Genomic DNA, 20,707 nt, shown 5'->3' with positions numbered 1-20,707 from the left:
GCTCCAGGCTCCCCCCTTTACCCCCCTCTACCCCCCTCTATCAGTTCCCTCAGTGCTGATGCCTGTGGCCTGCTTTCTCCGCAGAGACTGGTGCATCTCTCGGCAGCTGTGGTGGCGACATCAGACGCCGGCGTACTTTGTGACTGTCAATGATCCCGCAGTCCCTGCTGGAGAGGTAAGCCCCTTGCATGTGCTGACCTGTCTCATCTAAAGCTTCTGAAAGGTTCAAAGGTTCATTTATTATCAGAGTATGTATGCAGTATACATCTCTGAGATTCGTCTTCCCCAGATAGTCACGAAACCATGGTCGTCGTTCAAAGATGAGCACCAACACCCCCACAACCCCCACCAGCACCACACACAAAGAAAAAACAAACCTTGCAAGTGGCAACATGATCAAACCTCCCCCCCATGAAAAAAATCGTGCAAATGGCAACAGGAACATCAAACCCCAAAACCCAACTCCACCACCACACATAAAAAAACTAACAAATTGCTCCAAACATCAACAAGAAGGAACGGACGAAAACACAGAATGTAAAAAAACGTAGGACTGAAACAGTCCACAGTCTATTCCATAAACCGCAGGCGCTCAATAACATTGTCTGATGGCATCGAGGGAGATAGAGGGAGATCAGAATCAGTGAGCAGTCGGCCGTCACACACACACACACTGTATCCAGCAGCAACGAGAGGTCTGTCACAGCAGTGAGCAAGAGGCAGGTAGTCGGCGCTGAACACTCGCTCACCTCCACATTCCACCTCAACGTATCAACCCCTCTCAGCGTTTTGATCGGTGAAATCAACAAAATCTACTTGCGGCATTTGCACATGTCCCTTGTTGGAGTCGGGGTGATGTTTCGGCCATGTTGATTGGGTGGACAATGTTGAGACAACGTATTGGCCTTGCCGATTGGGTGGATGGAAGGGAGGGGGCGTGTCAGTCGAGCTGATTGGGTGGGTGCAGTTGAGACGATGCCTCAACTGTGTTGATTGGTTGGATGGAGTTGAGGCAACGTAATGATTGGTGGGTCTAACTGGCTGGAGAATCAAGTCTCCTCTTTCTGAGGGTGTCACAGCTCAATTTAAATCCCCCTTGTCCTTGCTCGTCCAGGACGCCGATGGTCACTACTGGGTGAGCGGCCGCACCGCGGAGGTTGCCAGGCAGAAGGCAACCAAGAGGTTCAACGTCTCTCCCGAGTTGATCTCACTCCGACAGGGTGAGTCTGCAGGGTGACCCGGTCTTTACCAGAAGCAGTGTGTTGGGTGCATGTGGTGTGTGGGATGTTTTCTTGATGGTTGATCGAGCTGGGGGAGTGGGGGGAGCAGGTTTTATAAACGTGTACGTCACCAGTAGTGGAAAGGGTGCAGGAAATAAAGTGTAGAAACTAGAGGTTTCGGTGGCACTCGTGTGTGTGTGTGTGTGTGTGTGTGTGTGTGTGTGTGTGTGTGTGTGTGTGTGTGTGTGTGTGTGTGTGTGTGTGTGTGTGGGGTGTGTGTGTGGGGTACACTTTGAGTGTGGAAGGTCACGTCAGAATCAAGTTTCTTGTCACTGATATACGCTGTAAAATTTGTTGTGGCAGTAGTAGAGTGAAAACATAAAAATTACTGTAAATTAATAAATAGTGCAATCGAGGAACGGTGAGGCAGTGTTCAAGGGTTCATGGACCATTCCGATCAGAAATTTGATGGTAGAGTGGAAGATGTGAGTGTGGGTCTCCGACTCATGTCCCTCCTCTCTGACGGTGGTAATGAGAAGAGGGCATGTCCCAGATGGTGAGGGTCCTTTGTGATGGATGCCTCCTCCTTGGTGCATGGGTGCCTTTGTGTGCTGGCCTGCAGGATGTGCTTCCTGCATGCTCGGTTGCTGATGCAGAGAGCAGCTGTGAGGGGAGCTTTGAATGTGACACTGTCTCCGGTGATTCCGGTGAGGAACTTGGTGGAGGGGGGAGAGGGAATCTCCTTCTCCCGGAGAGCAGAGAATCTCCCGTTGGGAGCACTGAAGGTGCATTGAATGGGAGGGGGGAAGTAGCAAAGCAAGCTGTATGGCTGGTCAACCCCTGCACGGAGCAGTGGGTCAAATCCTTTCAGCGCCACGCGATTCCTGTTCGGGTGAGCTGGTGTCTGTCTGCCTGGTCCTTACCCAGTCTCTTTGTCCAACAGATGAGGACGTGTTGGACACCTGGTTCTCCTCTGGCCTCTTCCCCTTCTCCATCTTCGGTTGGCCGGATGAGGTGAGTCAGGATTCACTCCGTCAGAAACTCGGGGAGCATGAGTGTGGAGGGGAGCCGTGAAGGTGGCAGAGAGCACCAGTCTCTTTGTGCACGGATCACTTCGAGTCATGCGCTTTGGAAGAATGAATAAAGATGTAGATTATTTTCTAAATGGGGAGCAAATTCATAAATTGGAGGTGCAAAGGGACTTGGAGTCCCAGTGCATGATTCCCAGAACGTTGACTTTTGCCAGTTGAGTTGGCAGTAAGGAAGGCAGATGCAGTGTTATCATTCATTTCAAGAGGACTAGAATTTAAAAGGAAGGATGTAATGATGAGGCTTTATAAAGCATTGGCCAGGCCTTACTTGTGGGCTCCTATCTGAGAAAAGATTGGAGATGGTCCAGAGGAGGTTTATGAGAATGATTCTGGGAATTAAATGGTTAATGTATGAGGGGAATTTGATGGCTCTTGGCTTGAAATTGCAGGGGGAGGGGTGGTGGTGGGTGGGATCTTCTTGAAACCAATTGAATATTGAAAGGCATAGATAGAGTGGATGCAGAGAGGGTGTTTCCAATAGTCGGGGGAGTCTCAGACCAGAGGGCACAGCCTCGGAGTACAAGGGTGCCCCTCTGTGATGTAAAGAGGGTGTTTCTGTTCGTCGGGGGAGTCTCAGATCAGAGGGCACAGCCTCGGAGTACGAGGGTGTCCCTTTAGAACACAGATGAGGAATTGCTTTAGCCAGAAGGTGGTTCAGCTGTGGAATTCGTCGCCACAAAAGGCTGTGGAGGCCAATTCATTGAGTATGTTTAAAGTGGTGTGTGATACGTACTTAATTAATAAGGGCTCCGAAGGTTATGGGGAGAAGGTAGGAAAATGGTTTTTCGAGGGAAAATATATGAGCTGTAGTTGAATGGCAGAGCAGACTTGATGGGCCAAATGGCCGAATTCTGCTCGTATGGCTTATGGTCTTTTGGTCCTTGAGTCTGGTGGTCCGTGCTTTCAGACTTTATCTTTGCCGGTGGAAGAGGGGAGAGTAGAGAAGGTCTGGAGTGGGTGGGGTCTTTGATTACCCTCACAAAATGCTGGAGGATCTGAGTAGACCAGGCAGCATCGATGGAAAAGAGTACAGTCGACGTCTTGGCCTGAAACATTGACTGTCCTCTTTTCCACAGGTACTGCCTGGTCTTCTGAGCTCCTCCAGCATTTTGTGTCTGTTCCTTGGATTTCCTCTTGTTTGTCTTTGATTAGACTTACTGCTTTACTGAGGTTGTAGAGACAGGGTCCGTGGAGTGGAGGTTGGTTTTTGTGACGTACTGACTGAGCTGTGTCCACGACTCTGCAGTTTCTCGCAGTCATGGGCAGAGCAGTTGCCATCCCGAGCCATGATGCATTTGGATAGCATGCTTTCTGTCTATAAATTGGTGATGGTCAATGGGGTCATGCTGAATTTCTGTTTCCTCTTGTGGAAGTTATTGGCAGTACACCAGAGGAGTATAACCCAGTGGGTGTGAATGGCCTTTTCCCTTCTCATAGATCAGGGGTTCCCAACCTGGGATCCGTTGTCCCCTTGCTTAGTGGTCTTGATCCATTGCATGAATAGATACAGTGTTCCTCTGGTCAAAGAACACTGAGGCTGTCTACAAGAAGGGTCAGAGCTGTCTCTATTTCCCGAGGAGACTGAGGTCCTTTAACATCTGCCGGACGATGCTGAAGATGTTCTACGAGTCTGTGGTGGCCAGTGCTATCATGTTTGCTGTTGTGTGCTGGGGCAGCAGGCTGAGGGTAGCAGACACCAGCAGAATCAACAAACTCATTCGTAAGGCCAGTGATGTTGTGGGGATGGAACTGGACTCTCTGACGGTGGTGTTTGAAAAGAGGATGCTGTCCAAGTTGCATGCCGTCTTGGACAATGTCTCCCATCCACTACATAATGTACTGGTTGGGCACAGGAGTACATTCAGCCAGAGACTCATTCCACAGAGATGCAACATAGAGCGTCATAGGATGTCATTCCTGCCTGTGGCCATCAAACTTTACAACTCCTCCCTTGGAGAGTCAGACACCCTGAGCCGATAGGCTGGTCCTGGACTTATTTCCTGGCATAATTTACATATTACTATTTAACTATTTATGGTTTTATTACTGTTTATTATTTATGGTGCAACTGTAACGAAAACCAGTTTCCCCCAGGATCAATAAAGTATGACTATGACTGTAGAAAAGAGGTGAGACCCCGTGCCATAGATTTGCCTCGTGAAATTAATGAACGTAATTTCCTTCTGCAGACGGAGGACTTGGAAGTCTTCTACCCAGGCACGCTGCTCGAGACGGGTCACGACATCCTCTTCTTCTGGGTAGCCCGGATGGTGATGTTGGGACTGAAGCTGACCGGGAAGCTTCCATTCAAAGAGGTGACGTTAGCACTGAAAGTTACTGGCAGGGGCTGCGGGCTCGCGGCACGGCCTGTAGGGGATGGAGTGCTGAGGTCAAAGTCAAGTTCATTGTGATATGTACACGTGTGTACAGGTGCAATGAAAATCTTATCTGACCAGCAGAGGCAAACAGCGTCAGATAAGCAGCATTCACAAATTAAAAAAAACAAATAATCTTTAAATTATACAAGGAAGAGCACAATTGGAAAGAATGGTAGTCAACGTGTAACTCCAGGTCACAGTCTTCAAAAGAACCCTGAAAGGGAAAAATAGATGGAAGATGGAAATAGAGCTGTTTTCGAAGATGCAGGCGAAGGGGTTGTTGTTCGGCACCATAACCTCCTTACCTCTGCTTGTAAATGCTTGTAAGTTTGGAGATACAGCATGGTAACAGGCCGTTCCAGCCCAGCGAGCTTGTCCACACCATCATACCCATATGACCAACTCACCTGCTGACCCTCTACGTGTTTGGATTGCGGGAGGAAACCGGATCACACGGACGAAACCCGTGAGGTCACAGGGAGAATCTACAGACTCCCTGCAGACAGCAGTGGGAATTGAACCCAGTTTGCTGGTAGAATAACTGTGTAACACTAACTGCTCTGTTACCTTGTCGTTATGTTTACGAGCAGGGATGTTTCAAAGTGGTGTTAAGGTTCGTGTGTCCTTTGTCCCTGAGCCCTTGCATTGTAAGGAATAAGTCTTGCTCAGAGACGCATCTTCAGCCGAGACCCCCCCCCCCACCCCCGTTCATTTGTTCTGACAGGATTTTTCCTTCGCTCACTCAGGTCTACCTCCATGCCATCGTCCGCGATGCCCACGGTCGAAAGATGAGCAAGTCCCTGGGCAACGTCATCGATCCCCTGGATGTGATCACGGGCATCTCGCTGGAGGTGAGGTTGGGAGAGGCCATGCCTTTAGCACTTTGGTGTTTGTATACCGACAAACTGGTGTGTGGGGGTTGGGTCGATCTAGGGAGGCAGATTAGTTTCTGAACACAAGTACTGAACACAAGTGTCTGTAGGTGCTGGAAACTGAACAAAGAAAAACAAGATGCTGGAGGAATGCAGCAGGTATCAACCAATGGAGATCAGTGAGGGTGTGTGACTATCTTGCTGCCCGTCTACATCAGAACCAGCTCGTTTGCTGTGATTATTACCACAGCTTCTCCCTCTCCATTAACATCTTCCCACTGCGAGGCAGCACTCATCTTTGTTGTGTGTGTCTGTGTCTGTGTGTGTCTACAACTTTTGTCTGGTACTGTAGGAGCAGATTTAGACTTTCAGTGCATCGAGTCTGCTTCACCATTCAATCAAGGCTGATTTATTTTCCTTCTGAATCCCATTCTTCTGCCTTCTCCCTGTAACCTCTGACACCCTTACCTATCAAGAAACTTCAACCTATCAACCTCGGCTTTACTTCCATCAGGGGTATTCCTTTTGTCCTATCCTTCCCTCTCATCACCTTCTCTGTAACTTGAAATGAAATTCTTCCTCACTCACTCATTTCTAATGAAGGGTTCCATACAGTGCAAACACATAAAGGTCTGTAAATAAATAAATAATGCACAGAACGTGAGTAACAAGGTCGTGTCCAGAAACCCCGATGGTGGAGGGGAAGAAACTGATCATGGGTCGTTGAGTGTGTGTTTTCAGGCTCCTGTACCTCATCTCCGATGGTTTTATGAGAAGAGGGCTTGTCCTGGACGGTGAGGGTCCGTAGTGCTGAATGGCACCTTGTTGAGCCACCGCCTCTTGAAGATGTCCTCGATGTCCGGGAGGGTTGTTCCTGTGGTGGAACTGGCTGAGCTTACAACCCCGTGCAGCCTCTTTCCGTCGTGCACACTGTCTTCTCCAGATCAGGCCAGGATGCAACCCGTCAGAATGCTCTCAATGGAGCGTCTCTAGAAGTCTGTGAGTGTCCTTGGTGACGTACCAAATCTCCTCAGACTTGGAGTGAAGTCGAGCCATTGGGGTGCCTGCTACATGATTGCATCAAGGTGTTGGGCTCAGCCTTTGGTCCTCTCAATAGTGTGTGTATGTGAGGACCAGTGAGAAAATGGAGACACCCAACTCGAGCTGCTGGAATCTGGAGCAACACCCAACTCAAGCTGCTGGAATCTGGAGCAACACCCAACCTGCTGGAGGACCTCAGCAGATCAGGGAGTCTCACTCCTGCCCCACAGACTGGAGTTCCTCCAGCAGGTCGTTGGTTACTGGTGAATGTCTGATGTCGGTGGGAACGAGAGGAGGGAAGGACTATTTTCCCACAAAGAATTCCATACTGAGTTTGGGCAGCACACACAAAGTGTTCGTTCACCTCCATAGATGGCACCTGACCCGCTGACTTCCACCGACATTTTTTGTGTGTGTGTGTGTGTGTGTGTGTGTGTGTTGCTCAGGATTTCTGGCATCCGCAGAATCTCTTGTGTTTAGGGAGCCTGTGGCTGTCACGTTCTTTCGTGAGTGGTGGTGGAAGATGCCTGTGATGGTTTCTCACCGCTTTCCCTTCCTGCAGGGTCTTCACACTCAGCTGCTGGAGAGCAACCTGGAGCCGACCGAGATCGAGCGAGCCAAGGCTGGTCAGGTCAGTGTGGTGTTTACGTGTCCCCTGTTCCAGTAGATGTGGAGGGGCTGAGTGGCCTCCCCACTCAGTGATGCAAAGCAGATTCAATACAGTGCAGGGAACTGCATGGTCGTGCACTTTGGTAGAAGGAATAAAGGTGTAAATGGGGGGGGAGCAAATTCAAAAATTAGAGGTACAAAGAGACTAGAGATCTTGTGAAGGATTCCCTGAAGGTTAACTTTCAGGTTGACTCTCAGGTAAAGAAGGCAAATGCAATGTTGCCATTCATTTCAGGAGGACTAGAATATAAAAACAAGGATGTAATGTTGAGGCTGTATAAGGCATTGGACAGACCACACTTTGAGTGTTGTGAGCAGCTTTGAGCTCCTTATTTAATAAAGGATGTACTGACATTGGAGAGGGTCCAGAGGAGGTTCATGAGAATGATTCTAGGAATGAAACGGTTAAAATGTGAGGAGAGTCTGATGATTCTGGGTGTGTACTCACTGGAGTTTAGAAGAATGAGGGGAGATCCTCATTGAAGCCCATCAAATATTGAAAGGTCCAGATAGAGTGGACATGGAGTGGATGTTACCTGTAGTCGGGAGGTCAAAGACCAGAGGGTACAGTCTCAGGATAGAAGGACGCCCTCTTTGGAACAGAGATGAGGAAGAATTTCTTTAGCCAGGGGGCGGTGGGTCTGTGGAATTCATTGCCACAGACAGCTGTCACTGGGTATATTTAAAGTGGAGGTTGATCGGTTCTTGATTAACAGGAGCATCAAAGGTTACAGTGAGAAGGCAGGAGAATGGGGTTGAGAGGGAAAATAAATCAGCCATGATCAGATGGTGAAGCAGACTTGATGGGCTGAATGGCCTAATCTTATGGTCTAAATTCTTAGACTTCTTGTCGGTGGTGAATGTTCCAGGAGAAGATGGGGAATTCTCAGTTGGGAATTCCAGGCAGATAAAGCACACAACAGGGCAGAGGTTTCTGAGAGCATTGGGACATATTGAAGCAAGCTGTAATTTGTCTCTGGAACAGTGGTGACCATTAATTTGGGAAAAGTACACTGCCTCTTTCTGTGTGGGACAGGGTGATGCTGAGAGAAACTGACCAGACATGTACTCAGATGTTACTGTGCACAGATTGGGAAAAGACCATGCCTGATTAGAGCGACTTTCATAATATTTTGTTGGCTCAAGTCCAAGAACGACAATGTAAATTGTAAATGTGAGTCTTTCATGAGCTTGCTTTTGCCATCCAGTTGTTTGAGCCTCCGTGTTTGATCTCCATCTCTTCTGCATTTTCCCTGTCAGAAATCAGATTATCCGAATGGGATTCCAGAATGTGGGACGGATGCCTTGAGATTCGCTCTGTGTGCTTACACGTCTCAAGGTAACCAGGCTGGGGAACAGTGGCTCTGGGGGGCAGGAGTCAGTGGGACAGGAACAGGAGTGGGTCACTGGGGCAGCCGGCCAACCAGCAACGGCGCGGAAGAACTTTAGAGGACTGATCCCGGTTAGTTTCAGGGCAGTTTAGCCAGCTGACGTTGGGAAAAGCTGGTGTTCTCAAGACATGGGGCTCTGAGATGGAAGGGAAATGATAGATCACGACGGCTCAGGTACAGGCCCTTTGGCCCATCTGGTCTGGACCGGCCTGGTCTTCCTAGTCCAATCAACCTACACTTGGACAACAGTTCTCCATATCCCTCTCATCCATATACCTTATGTTACATACCCCGTAACTGGGTTGCCAAACCAGCAGAAATGGATCACTCAGACAATGAGAAGGTAAAATATCATTGGTGGAACCAGAGGTTATGAATGGAGATGAACTGGAATTTATTTACTCTTGTCACCTGTAGCAGCGAAGAGTGATAAGCTTTTGTTTTACACGTTGTCCATTCAGTTCGAAGGCAATGAGGTCCAAGGGTCATGATGAGGTAGGTTGTGAGATGAAGGGTGCACCTTTATTGTACAAGAGGTCCATTCAAGGCTGTGGTAACAGTGGGACACAGGCTGTCCCAGAGTCTGGTCTTACATGCTTTCAAGCTTTTGTATCGTCTGCACGATAGGATGGGTGAGGTTGAATGGTACTCTAGTAGCACAATGCTTTGCAGAACCAGTGACCCGGGTTCATATCCTGCTGCTGTCTGTAAGGAGTTTGTACGTTCTCCCCGTGTCCGTGTGGGTTTCCTCCAGGTGCTCCAGTTTCCTCCCACAGTCCAAAGGCGTACTGGTTGGTGGGTTAATTGGTCACTGTACATTGTCCTGTGGTTAGCCTAGAGATAAGTCAGACGTTGCTGGGCAACGTGGCTTGAAGGGGTTGTAGGGCCTACTGCACAATGTATCTCAGTAAATTTTTAATAAGTGTGATGGTCTGAGGTGAGCGGGGTCTTTGATGACGTTGGCTTCTTTTCCAAGGCATGAGAAATTTCTGTGATGTGCTGAGCTGTGTCCACAACTCTCTGCGGTTCCTTGTGGTCACGGGCCGAGCAGTTGCCGTACCAAGCTGGTCAAAAGTGACGAGTGGAAAGCAGGGGTAATTTGGATGGGGACTGTCGAGGGTGGGGGCAGTGTTCAAAAGGAACGCCAATGTTTGGAACACAGAGACTGCAGATGCCAGACTCTGGTGGACAATCTGCCGGAGAAACTCAGTGATGGAGCAGCATCTGTGGGAGGAAAGGACCTGTTGACATTCTGGGTTGTGGCATTGCATGAGAACCACACTCAAAAGCATCTGGATGGTCTATTCTAACCCCCCGACTCCTGCCCGCCCCCGAGACGCTGCTTGATCCACTGAGTTCCTGCAACATATTGTCTGTTGATGCAGATTACAACATCTCCAGTCTCAATAATCCAGCTCTTAGAATGTTTTAAGATCAAAGGATGAAGAAAAGCCAAGAGGAAAAAAGTTGTGATTGATTTCTATAAGCAAGATAGATAAACCACATTCCAGTGATAAGAAATAGCCTATCAATTACTCGTTTTCATGTATATGCTATAGGTTGCAGACAACCTTCTAGAAAGATACAGAGTCTGCTATACTACAACAACTGAAAATTCACTCAACATGAATAACACACAAATAAATTGTTATATTAAGAAATGAAGCAACCATAGAGAAAGTTAAGCTACAAGAAAATAACAAGTTTATACTCTAATCCAACAAGAGGAAGGAGTTGGATTACTCTTGCCTGGGTCTGGCACAGATTTGATGGGCCAAATAACCACCTGTGTTGTAACCCTTCTGTGATTCCATGGTGAGACCTCTCCTGTTTGTGCCGACAGGCCGGGACATCAACCTGGATGTTAACCGTGTCCTCGGCTACCGGCACTTCTGTAACAAGTTGTGGAACGCCACCAAGTTTGCCATCCGTGGGCTCGGACAGAACTTTGCTCCAGAGGCCTCTGCCCAGGTAGGTGACGGGGACCACCTCTCCCCCCCCCCCCCAGTGTTTTATTGGCTGTGACTGCATTGGGACGTCATGAGACAGTGAACATAGAACAGTACAGCACCGGACAGGCCCTTTGGCCTGTGATGTTGTGCCAACTCTATAGCCTAGTCCAGGATCAATCTAACTCTTCTATCCCCAGAGCCCTCCATTTTTTTCCATCCACTTGCCTAAAAAAAGTGCCTGTTCCTCTTCAGTCTCTCCCTGGGTTGTGGACACCCCTATATATGATCAAACTCCTGTAAGATTATTAAATTTGAAAATCTAGCATACATACAGGTAGATACATGTGTACATCTAGTGAAAGGCAGAACTCGTGTCCTCCCTTCGCTCTGCCCTTCTAATAATTGGTCTTGTCAGTCTTATCTCTTGCTCTGTGGGCAATAGGGGTTGGTCTTATTTATTCATTTGGGTTCTTTTGGGTTCCTTGCTTTGTGACTGCCTGTAGGCAACCAAATCTCAAGGTTGTTTAATTTATACATTCGTTGATAATAAATGCACTTTGTGTGTTTGTTGTTGTGGTCCATTACAATACTGTAGAGGCATGATTGTCATATCTAGTGATTTTTATGTATTTTCCGACTCAAGGACAAAATTGACTCATGGATGTTGATTAAAAACAAAGAGCATTACAGCACCATACTGGCCATTCAGTTCACGAGGTTGTTCCGGCTCTTTAATCTACCCCAAGATCAATCTAACCCTTCCCTCCCACATAGACCTCCACTTCACTTTCATCCAAGTGCCTGTCCAAGAGCCTTTTAAATGGGAACAGCTGATATGACCAGGATACAGGGAACACCCATGGGGTGATGGGAACACTTGTGAGTTGGCATGACTCAATGAGTTGGCCAGATGTCCTCAGGAAGGAAACCTGCTGTCCTGATCCAGGATGGTCAATATGTGACCCATATCACTGTGGTTGACTCTTAAAATGGCCTCTAAAAATACCTGGTGCCCCGTATCACCTCTCAAGGGGAAATGCAGAAGACAATAAAAGGATTTCTTTGAGTCATGTGGCATGGACATCCCTTTGGCCCATCTGTTCCATGCCAACCAAGATGCCCATTCATTTCCATTGTGGGTCCACATCCCCCTAAACCAGGAGTTCCCAGCCAGGGTCCGCAGACCCCTCTTTTCATGGCAGGAGTCCATGGCATAAAAACGTTGGGTACGCCTGCTCTAAACCTTTCCCGTTCATGCAACTGTCCCACTAGACTTCCAGCTATAAAACATCTGAGATTCATTCATTATCAAAGAATGTATAAATTATACAACCTTGAAATGTGTAATTGTCCCTGCCTCCTCAATGCTGTACATGATCAAAGATGTGTACTTTGATGACAAATTTACTTTGAACTTATGAAGTTAATCACTTCTGGCAAATCATTCCTACCCTTTGAGGTTTTTTTTTTAAAGTTGTGCTTTAATTTCTCATTAAACCTCTTCCCCCCCCCGGAGAAAACACTATGTAGATTGGCCCTACCTATCCCTTTCAAGATTTTATACACCTCCTTAAGATCACCTCTTAGTCTCCAAGGCTCCAAGGAATTGAATCCAATCCTGCCAAAGCTATATCTATAACACAGGTCCCCAGATCGTTGCAACATCCTTGTAAATTGTCTCGGCACTCCTTCCCATTTAGTAACATCTTACCTATAGCTGTTTGACCAAGACTGTGCGCAATATTCCAAATGCAGCCTCACCAGTGTCTTGTACGACTGTAACACAGCATCCCGACTTCTGCACTCAAATCAGGGAGAGGGGATGTAATACTGTAGTGCAGAAATTAGTGCCAATTTAGAAGATCAGAAAGCTTTTAAATATACCAATAGAAGGCAACTAAAGACGTCATTAAGAATGTAAAGATGGGATATGAAAGTAAGCTTGCCAGCAGTATTGAAGAGGATACCAAAAGTTTCTTCAGACACATAAAGTGTAAAAGAGGGGCAAGAGTGGCTATCTGACTGCTGGAAATGGATGCTGGAGAGGTAGTAACGGGGGACAATGAAATGGCGAGTGAACTGAATTAAGTATTTTGCATCAGTCTTCACTGTGGAAGACAATAGCAATTTGCTGTAAGTTCCAGGTGTCAGGGGTCATAAGTATGAGAAGTTAGGCAGATTAAGTATGAGAAGTTAGGCAGAAAGTACTTGGGGAAACTGAAGGATTCGAAGGTAGGTAAGTCACCTGGACCAGATGGTGCACACCTCAGGGTTCTGAGAGAGGTGGCTGAAGAGACTGTGGAGACATTAATAATGATCTTCCAAGACTCGATAGATTCTGGAATGGTTCCGAAAGACTGGAAAATTGCGAATGTCTCTCCACTCTTCAAGAAGGGAGAGAGGCAGAAGAAATGGAACTATAGGCCAGTTAGTCTGACCTCACTGGTTGGGAAGGTGTTGGAGTCGATTGTTAAGGAAGTGGTTTCAGGATAGTTGGAGGCACATCATAAAATAGGCGATAGTCAGCATGATTTCCTCAAGGGAAAATCTTGCCAGACAAATTTGTTGGAAGTTTTTGAAGAAATAATAAGCAGGATAGACAAAGGAGAATTGGTTGATGTTGTGTACTTGGATTTTCAGAAGGCCTTTGATAAGGTGCCACACATGAGGCTGCTTAACAAGCTACAAGCCCGTGGTATTACAGGAAAGATTTTATCATGGATAAAGCAGTGGCTGACTGGCAGGAGGCAAAGAGTGGGAATAAATAGAGCCTTTTCGAGCTGCCTGCGGTGACTAGTGGTGTTCCACAGGGGTCTGTATTGGAACGGATTCTTTTTACGTGATATATATCAATGATTTGGATGATGGAATTAATGGCTTTATTGCAAAGTTTGCAGATGATATGAAGATAGGTGGAGGGGCAGGTAGTTTGAGGAAGTAAAGAGGATACAGAAGGACAGACAGATTGGGAGAATGGGCAAAGAAATGGCTGATGGAATGCAGTGTCGAGAAGTGTATGGTCATGCACTCTGGTAGAAGAAGTGATAGGGTTGACTATGTTCTAAATGGAGAGAAAATTTAAAAAAAACGAAACTGAGCTGCCAAGGGTCTTGGGGGTTCTCGTGCAGGGTTCCCCAAGGGTTAATTTGTAGGTTCAGTCTGGTGAGGAAGACAAATGTGATATCAGCATTCACTTCACGATGATTAGAATATAAAGGAAGGATGTAATGTTGAGACTTTATAAAGCACTGGTGAGGCCTCACTTGGGGTATTGTGAGCAGTTTTGGGCCCCTTATCTTAGAAAGGATGTGCTGACGCTGGAGAGGGTTCAAAGGAGGTTCTTGAAAATGATTCCAGGATTAAACTGCTTGTCCTCTGAAAAGTGTTTGATTGCTCGAGGCCTGTATTCTCTGAAATTCAGAAGAATGAGGGGTAACCGCAATGAAACCATAAGACCATATAGGAGCAGAAGTAGGCTATTCGGCCCATTGAGTCTGCCCCACCATTCAATCATGGGCTGATCCAATTCTTCCAGTTATCCCCACTCCCCTGCCTTCACCCCATACCCTTTGATGCCCTGGCTAATCAAGAACCTATATATCTCTGCCCTAAATACACCCAATGACTTGGCCTCCACAGCAGCTCGTGGCAACAAATCCCACTGATTTACCACCCTGTACCTAAAGCAATTTCTCCGCATCTCAGTTCTAAAAGGATGTCCTTCAACGCTGAAGTCGTGCCCTCTTGTCCTAGACTCCACAACCATGGGAAATAACTTTGCCATATCTAATCTGTTGAGGCCTTTTTACATTCGGAATGTTTCTATGAGATCCCCCTTTTAATTCTCCTGAACTCCAGGGAATACAGCCCAAGAGTTGCCAGATGTTCCTCATACAGTAACTCTTTCATTCCTGGAATCATTCTCGTGAATCTTCTCTGAACCCTCTCCAATGTCAGTATATCCTTTATAAAATAAGGAGCCCAAAACTGCACACAATACTCCCAAGTGTGGTCTCACGAGTACCTTACAGAGCCTGAACATCACATCCCTGCTCTTATATTCTATCCCTCTAGAAATGAATGCCAACATTACATTCACCTTCTTCACCACTGACTCAACCTGGAGGTTAACCTTTAGGGTATCTTACACAAGGACTCCCAAGTCCTTTTGCATCTCTGCATTTTGAATTCTCTCCCCATTTAAATAATGGTCTGCCCGTTTATTTCTTCCACCAAAGTGCATGACCGTAGACTTTCCAACATTGTATTTCATTTGCCACTTCTATGCCCATTCCCTTAAACTATCTAAGTCTCCCTGCAGGTTCTCTGTTTCCTCAACACTACCCGCTCCTCCACCTATCTTTGTATCATTGGCAAATTTAGCCACAAATCCATTAATACCGTAGTCCAAAGTATTGACATACATGGTAAAAAGCAGCAGTCCCAGCAGCGACCCCTGTGGAACTCCACTGGTAACCGGCAGCCAGCCAGAATAGGATCCCTTTATTCCCATTCTCTGTTTTCTGCTCACCAGCCAACGTTCCACGCAGGTTAGTAACTTCCCTGTAATTCAATGGGCTCTGATCTTTCTAAGCAGCCTCATATGCGACACCTTGTCAAAAGGCCTTCTGAAAATCCAAGTACACCATGTACTGCATCTCCTTTGTCTACCCTGCTTGTAATTTCCTCAAAGCATTGCAGTAGGTTTATCAAGCAGGATTTTCCTTTCAGGAAACCATGCTGGCTTTGGCCTACCTTGTTGAAACCTATCGAATGCTGAAAGGCCTTGATAGAGTGGATAGGGAGAGGACGCTTCTTATGGTGGGGGGAGTCTAAGACCAGAAGACGCAGTCTCAGAATGGAGATGAAGAGGAATTTCTTCAGCCAGAGAGTGGTGAATCTGTGGAATTCGTTGCTGCAGGTAGCTGTGGAGGTCAAGACTTTATTTAAGGCAGCAGTTGATAGATTCCTGATTGGTCAGGCATGAAGGGATATGGGGGGTGGGAGGAAGGCAGGAGATTGGTGCTGAGAGGAAAATTGGATCAGGCATGATAAGATGGCGGAGCAGACTCGATGGGCCGAATGGACTAATTCTGCTCCTATATCTTATGGTCTGATATACTTGTATTCCTTAGTCCCTCTGGTCCAGAACACTCGCCATGACCATGTCATTCACTGTGAAAGTCATATCCTGAGTTTACTTCTGGATGTGGATTAAAGATATAAATTCCTGCAGTGTGGAATCTCGGAATGGGATTGGAGAGCTGGGATTGTTTTGGGAGGTGGCAGAGGCTGGGCAGATAGGGACTCTCTGACTCATTCTTTCTCCTGTCTTGCCCATCCGCCCCTGTGTTCTCCCCCTTCTCCCTCCCTGCACAGCGCTCGTCGCAGGAGAGTCTGATGGACCGCTGGATCCTGAGCCGCCTCAGCCACGCGGTGGAGACCTGCGACCGCAGCTTCAAGCAGTACGACTTCCCGGAGGTCACCACTGCCATCTACAACTTCTGGCTGTATGAGCTGTCGAATGTCTACCTGGTGAGTTCCCAACTGACCCGTCACAATGTCCTCATTAGATATCTGGGTAATGTGGCAGCAAATGTGTTTTATTTCATTACTTTGAATGTTTTACAAAGCAGAATAATGAGTTTTTCAGTGTGGCCCTTGATTGGGGAATAGAAACCGGTGAGCTTTGTTCAGCTTTTGAAATGAACTGAAATAGATCCCTTGCTTTGCTCAGTGGCTCCTGTCCCAGGTCCCAGGTCCCATCTCCGGTCTGGGCCGCAGCTCCAGCTGCACACTCAGGTCCGGATCCAGGTCTGATCCACGCTCCGCGCTCCAGCTGCACGCCCGGGTCCGGATCCAGGTCTGATCCACGCTCCGGGCTCCAGATGCACGCTCAGGTCCGGATCCAGGTCTGATCCACGCTCCAGGCTCCAGCTGCACGCTGCACTCTGGGGTCCGGGCTCCGGCTGGACACTTCAATCCAGATCCCAGTCATGGTCCATGTTCTGGGCCCTAGCTCCAGATACACATTCCATTCTGGATCCAGGCTCCATTCTACTGTCCGGGCCCTCCTCCACCTGTATGCTGCAGTCCGGGATCCAGTCTACTCTGGGCCGCAGTCTGGTCTACTCTCCAGGCCCCCTGCTCCAGTTGTCCTCTCTACTCCAGATTTGGGCTCCATTTCCTGCTCCAGCTGCAGGTGCTGGCTCCCAAATTCGGTCGAGACCCCATCGCCAGCTGCATGCTCTGGTCTGGTACAGGCTCTGGGTTCGTTCTGTGGCCCACGTTCCAGTCACACTGTCCAGTCCGTTCAGCAGATACTAGATCCGGTCCGGGTTCTGGCTTCAGCCTCAAGCCCCACCCAAGTCCCTGAACCCCAGGTGGGCTTTGTTTGCCGCTGCCCCGTGGTACTTTTTCTCTCCCTTGCTGATTATAAAGTCCTCGTAAGTGCGAGTTGGTCTTGTGCCTGAGAGGTTGATCATATTTTTGTTCAGGAATGTTTGAAGCCTGTGTTCGCGGGCACGGAGGAGAATGCTGCCCGTGTCGCCAGAAATACACTGTACACCTGCCTGGACGTGGCCCTCCGCCTTCTGAGCCCCTTCATGCCTTTCATCACCGAGGAGTTGTACCAAAGGTTGCCAAGGCGACGTGCTCAGGACCCGCCGAGTATCACCGTGACCTCATACCCCGAGTGTGATGAGGTATGTGTGTGTCGGTGTGTGTATTTGCTCGCTGTAGTTCTCGCAAGTTACCGGTAATCAGAATCAGGTTTATTACCACTGACGTCTATCGTGAAATGTGTTGCTTTGTGGCAGCAATACATACAGAGCGAGACATAAAAGTTACTGAGTTACAATAAGAAATATCTATAAAAAATAAATAAATAGTGCGAAAAATGAGCAAAATAGAACACCTAAACACAAAGCACCTGAAAGGTTTAGTGTTCATGAAAATGCCAAGAATCATCGGGAATGCTTCACACAGTGGAATGAAATGGAAAGGGATAAAGCTGGAAACCATGGAGTTATTCACGCGGTATTTCAGTCACAGATTGAGAAGGAAAAGCAGAAATGGCGTGATATCTTGACGAGAATCCTTCACTGCATAAAGTTCCTTGCGACTCAGAACCTGGCTTTGTGAGGACACAGGGAGTCGCTTCAGCTAGACAATGACTCCAATGTGGGAAATTTCCTTGGCTTACTGAAACTACTGGCCATCTTTGACCCTGACATAAAAGAACACCTCACTCATTTGGAAAGTCATCCTGGATCTTTCACCGGGTGTCCAGAACGAATTCATCCACCTGGTGGCATCCACTGTCCGCCAGAGTTTACTGAGAAGCTTTCGTAAAGCCAAGTACTGTGGTCTCACGTTCGACTCGACTCATGTTCAGGCACACCGTGAGCAGATGTCAGAAGTAGTGAGGTATGTGGAAGTTGATTTTGAGAGGAAAGCAGTCTGTGTTAGAGAGTCCTTCCTTGGTTTTATCCAGATAAGCCAGAAGGATGCAGAGAGCTTGGTTGAAGACATCCTGAAACAGCTAGAGAAGGACGAAATGGAACTACAAGTTTGTTGGTCACAGTGCTATGACAATGCTGCTGTGATGGCTGGACACAGAAGTGGTGTTCATCAAAGAATAAGTGAGAATAACAACCTGGCGGTGTTTGTGAATTGCGACAATCACTCACTCAACTTGGTGGGTGTACATGCTGCCAAGCAGGATACAATGATGGTCACGTTTTTTGGACGAAGCTGTCCACGTGTTTTTCTCTCATTCAATACAGCGCTGGGAAAAACTCAAAAACACTGTGCCTGTGGTTGTTAAGCTGGAGTCTGAAACCAGGTGGAGTGCAAGGACAGAAGCAGTGAAGCCCGTCAACAAGTACCTTGAGGAGATGCTTCAAGTTCTCCAGAACATGATAGACAATGAAAACAAGACCAGTGAAACAAGAAGTGACACAAGGCAGCTGTACAACCGCATGTTGAGTTACGATTTTCTGATTTTGCTAGGATTAAGGAACAAAGGCCTCATTCACATTGACCGTATTCAAAAGAGGCTGCAGGATCCTAGCATGAGCTTCCATGATGCTGCCCTGGATTTGAAAGCCCTCCGAGGTCATTTTTATGATGAAAGAGAAGTGTTGGTCAGTGAGTCACTCGAAGAAGGAGTCGGTCTCTGTCAAGAATGGAATATTGAAGTTGAAAGACATCAGAGACGAAAGAAATGAATGGTTGATGAGAACTCAAGAGATGCTGGGTTAACAGCTAAGGAGGAAATGTAAACAGTCATGAAGGGAACACTCAACTGTCTTCACAAAGAAATGGACGAAAGGTTCGCTCGTTTGCACGGCACTGACACCAAGTTTGGTTTCCGTCCCGATGTTGAGGGAGTGTGTTACGGCGCCAACAGTAATGACCTGAAGAAGAAGTGCGAAAATTTGGGAGAATTGTACAGCTCTGATGTTGACGGACAGCAGCTATATGAAGAAATTTTGGATTGCAGAATGTTGCTATCAAGGCGGGTCAACATGAAAATACCAAGACCTGAAGAGTTTCTTGAATTTATTGTTCAGTATGGAGATGAGAAAGTCTTCCCCATTCTTCGCATTGCTATTCAGATAATGGTAACCATCGCATTTTCCATCGCCAGCTGTGAGAGATGGTTCAGCAAATTAAAACTAATACTTTCAAATTTGAGAGTCTCTATGGGTCAAGGCAGACTCTGTGATCTTGCTCTGCAGAGTGCAGAAAGAGAAGAAACTGAAAAAGCAGACTTTGATCACATCATAGACCAATTAGCATCAGTGAAAGCAAGGAAGGTGCAGTTATAATTTTCATGGAGTGCCATAATTTGTTAATTAAAAGGTTAACGAATTTGACTCGTATTTTTGAGCTGATATTATGGTAAAGTTATCTAAAAGATGGGTGTCAGATGTTTGGACAGGGGTGCAATTTCAGTGCTTGCCAGGGGCGCTACTTTCTGTAGATACGCCCTTGCAGTCAGCATCCATGGAGAGGAATAAACAGTCAACATTTCAGACTGAGGCACTGCATCAGGATCTTTTCTCCTCCATAGATGCTGCCTGACATACTGAGTTCTCCAGAAATTTGTGCATGTTGCTCGAAATACTGAAGTATGGTTCATGTGTTCATTGTCGGTTTGGAAATCTGATATGACCATAAGATACAGGAGCAGAAAGACAGGGGAAGAAGCTGTTCCTAAAATGTTGAATGTACGTCTTCAGACTTCTGTCCCTCCTTCCTGATGGTAGTCACGAGAAGAGGTTTACTTATGTCAAACAAACCAAGAGACAGTTTTACGATGAGGGAGAGGAAGTGTAAGTTCAAGTTTATTGTCATTTCAAATGTACACATATACAGCCAAATGAAACAACATTCCTCTGACCAGGGTGCACAGCATAGTACATGTAACTCACACACAACACTAAAGTAATATTACCACAAATAAATCGACAAATTGTAAGATGTATTTATGTCACAAATTTAAAAAGTTAACTGTATAATGCTACTGACAAACAAGAGAAAATGTGCAGATGCTGGAAATGTGACAACATACCCAAAATGCTGGAGGAACACAGCAGATCAGGCAACATATATGGAAATGAGTCTAGACACTAGACACTAGAATACTACAGCACAGTACAGGCCCTTTGGCCCTCGATGTTGTGCCAACCCATATATTCCTTAAAAAAAAAAGTACTAAGCCCACACTACCCCTAACCCTCTATTTTTCTTTCATCCATGAGCCTATCCAAGAGGCTCTTAAATACCCCCAATGTTTTAGCCTCCACCATCCCTGGCAAGTCATTCCAGGCACCCACAACCCTTTGTGTAAAAAAAAAACGCTTATCCCTGATGTCTCCCCTAAACTTCCTTCCCTTAACTTTGTACATATGCCCTCTGGTGTTTGCTATTCGTACCCTGGGAAACAGGTACTGGCTATCCACCCTATCTATGCTCTCATAATCTTGTAGACCTCTATCAAATCCCCTCTCATCCTTCTACGCTCCAACGGAGAAAAGTCACAGCTCTGCTATTTTTGCCTCATAAGACTTGTTTTCCAATCAAG

At 47.0% G+C, this 20,707-nt stretch overlaps 1 protein-coding gene across 4 annotated transcripts in view; it reads left to right on the top strand.

Annotated features, from left to right (window-relative positions):
• LOC140198222 (valine--tRNA ligase-like) overlaps positions 1–20,707 on the top strand; it is a 40,707-nt gene that overhangs the window by 8,922 nt on the left and 11,078 nt on the right. For all 4 annotated transcript variants that reach the window (XM_072259266.1, XM_072259267.1, XM_072259268.1 and 1 more), the window contains 10 exons: positions 85–175; positions 1,115–1,220; positions 2,164–2,234; positions 4,501–4,626; positions 5,436–5,540; positions 7,165–7,233; positions 8,532–8,610; positions 10,506–10,633; positions 15,994–16,149; positions 17,112–17,318. In XM_072259266.1, coding sequence (XP_072115367.1) covers positions 85–175; positions 1,115–1,220; positions 2,164–2,234; positions 4,501–4,626; positions 5,436–5,540; positions 7,165–7,233; positions 8,532–8,610; positions 10,506–10,633; positions 15,994–16,149; positions 17,112–17,318 — 1,138 coding nt within the window. The remainder of the gene's footprint in view (positions 1–84; positions 176–1,114; positions 1,221–2,163; positions 2,235–4,500; positions 4,627–5,435; positions 5,541–7,164; positions 7,234–8,531; positions 8,611–10,505; positions 10,634–15,993; positions 16,150–17,111; positions 17,319–20,707) is intronic.

Source organism: Mobula birostris, chromosome 5 (assembly GCF_030028105.1).
Source record: "Mobula birostris isolate sMobBir1 chromosome 5, sMobBir1.hap1, whole genome shotgun sequence".
In the NCBI taxonomy this organism is placed as follows: Eukaryota; Metazoa; Chordata; class Chondrichthyes; order Myliobatiformes; family Myliobatidae; genus Mobula; species Mobula birostris.
This window is presented reverse-complemented; position numbering and strand designations above follow the sequence as displayed.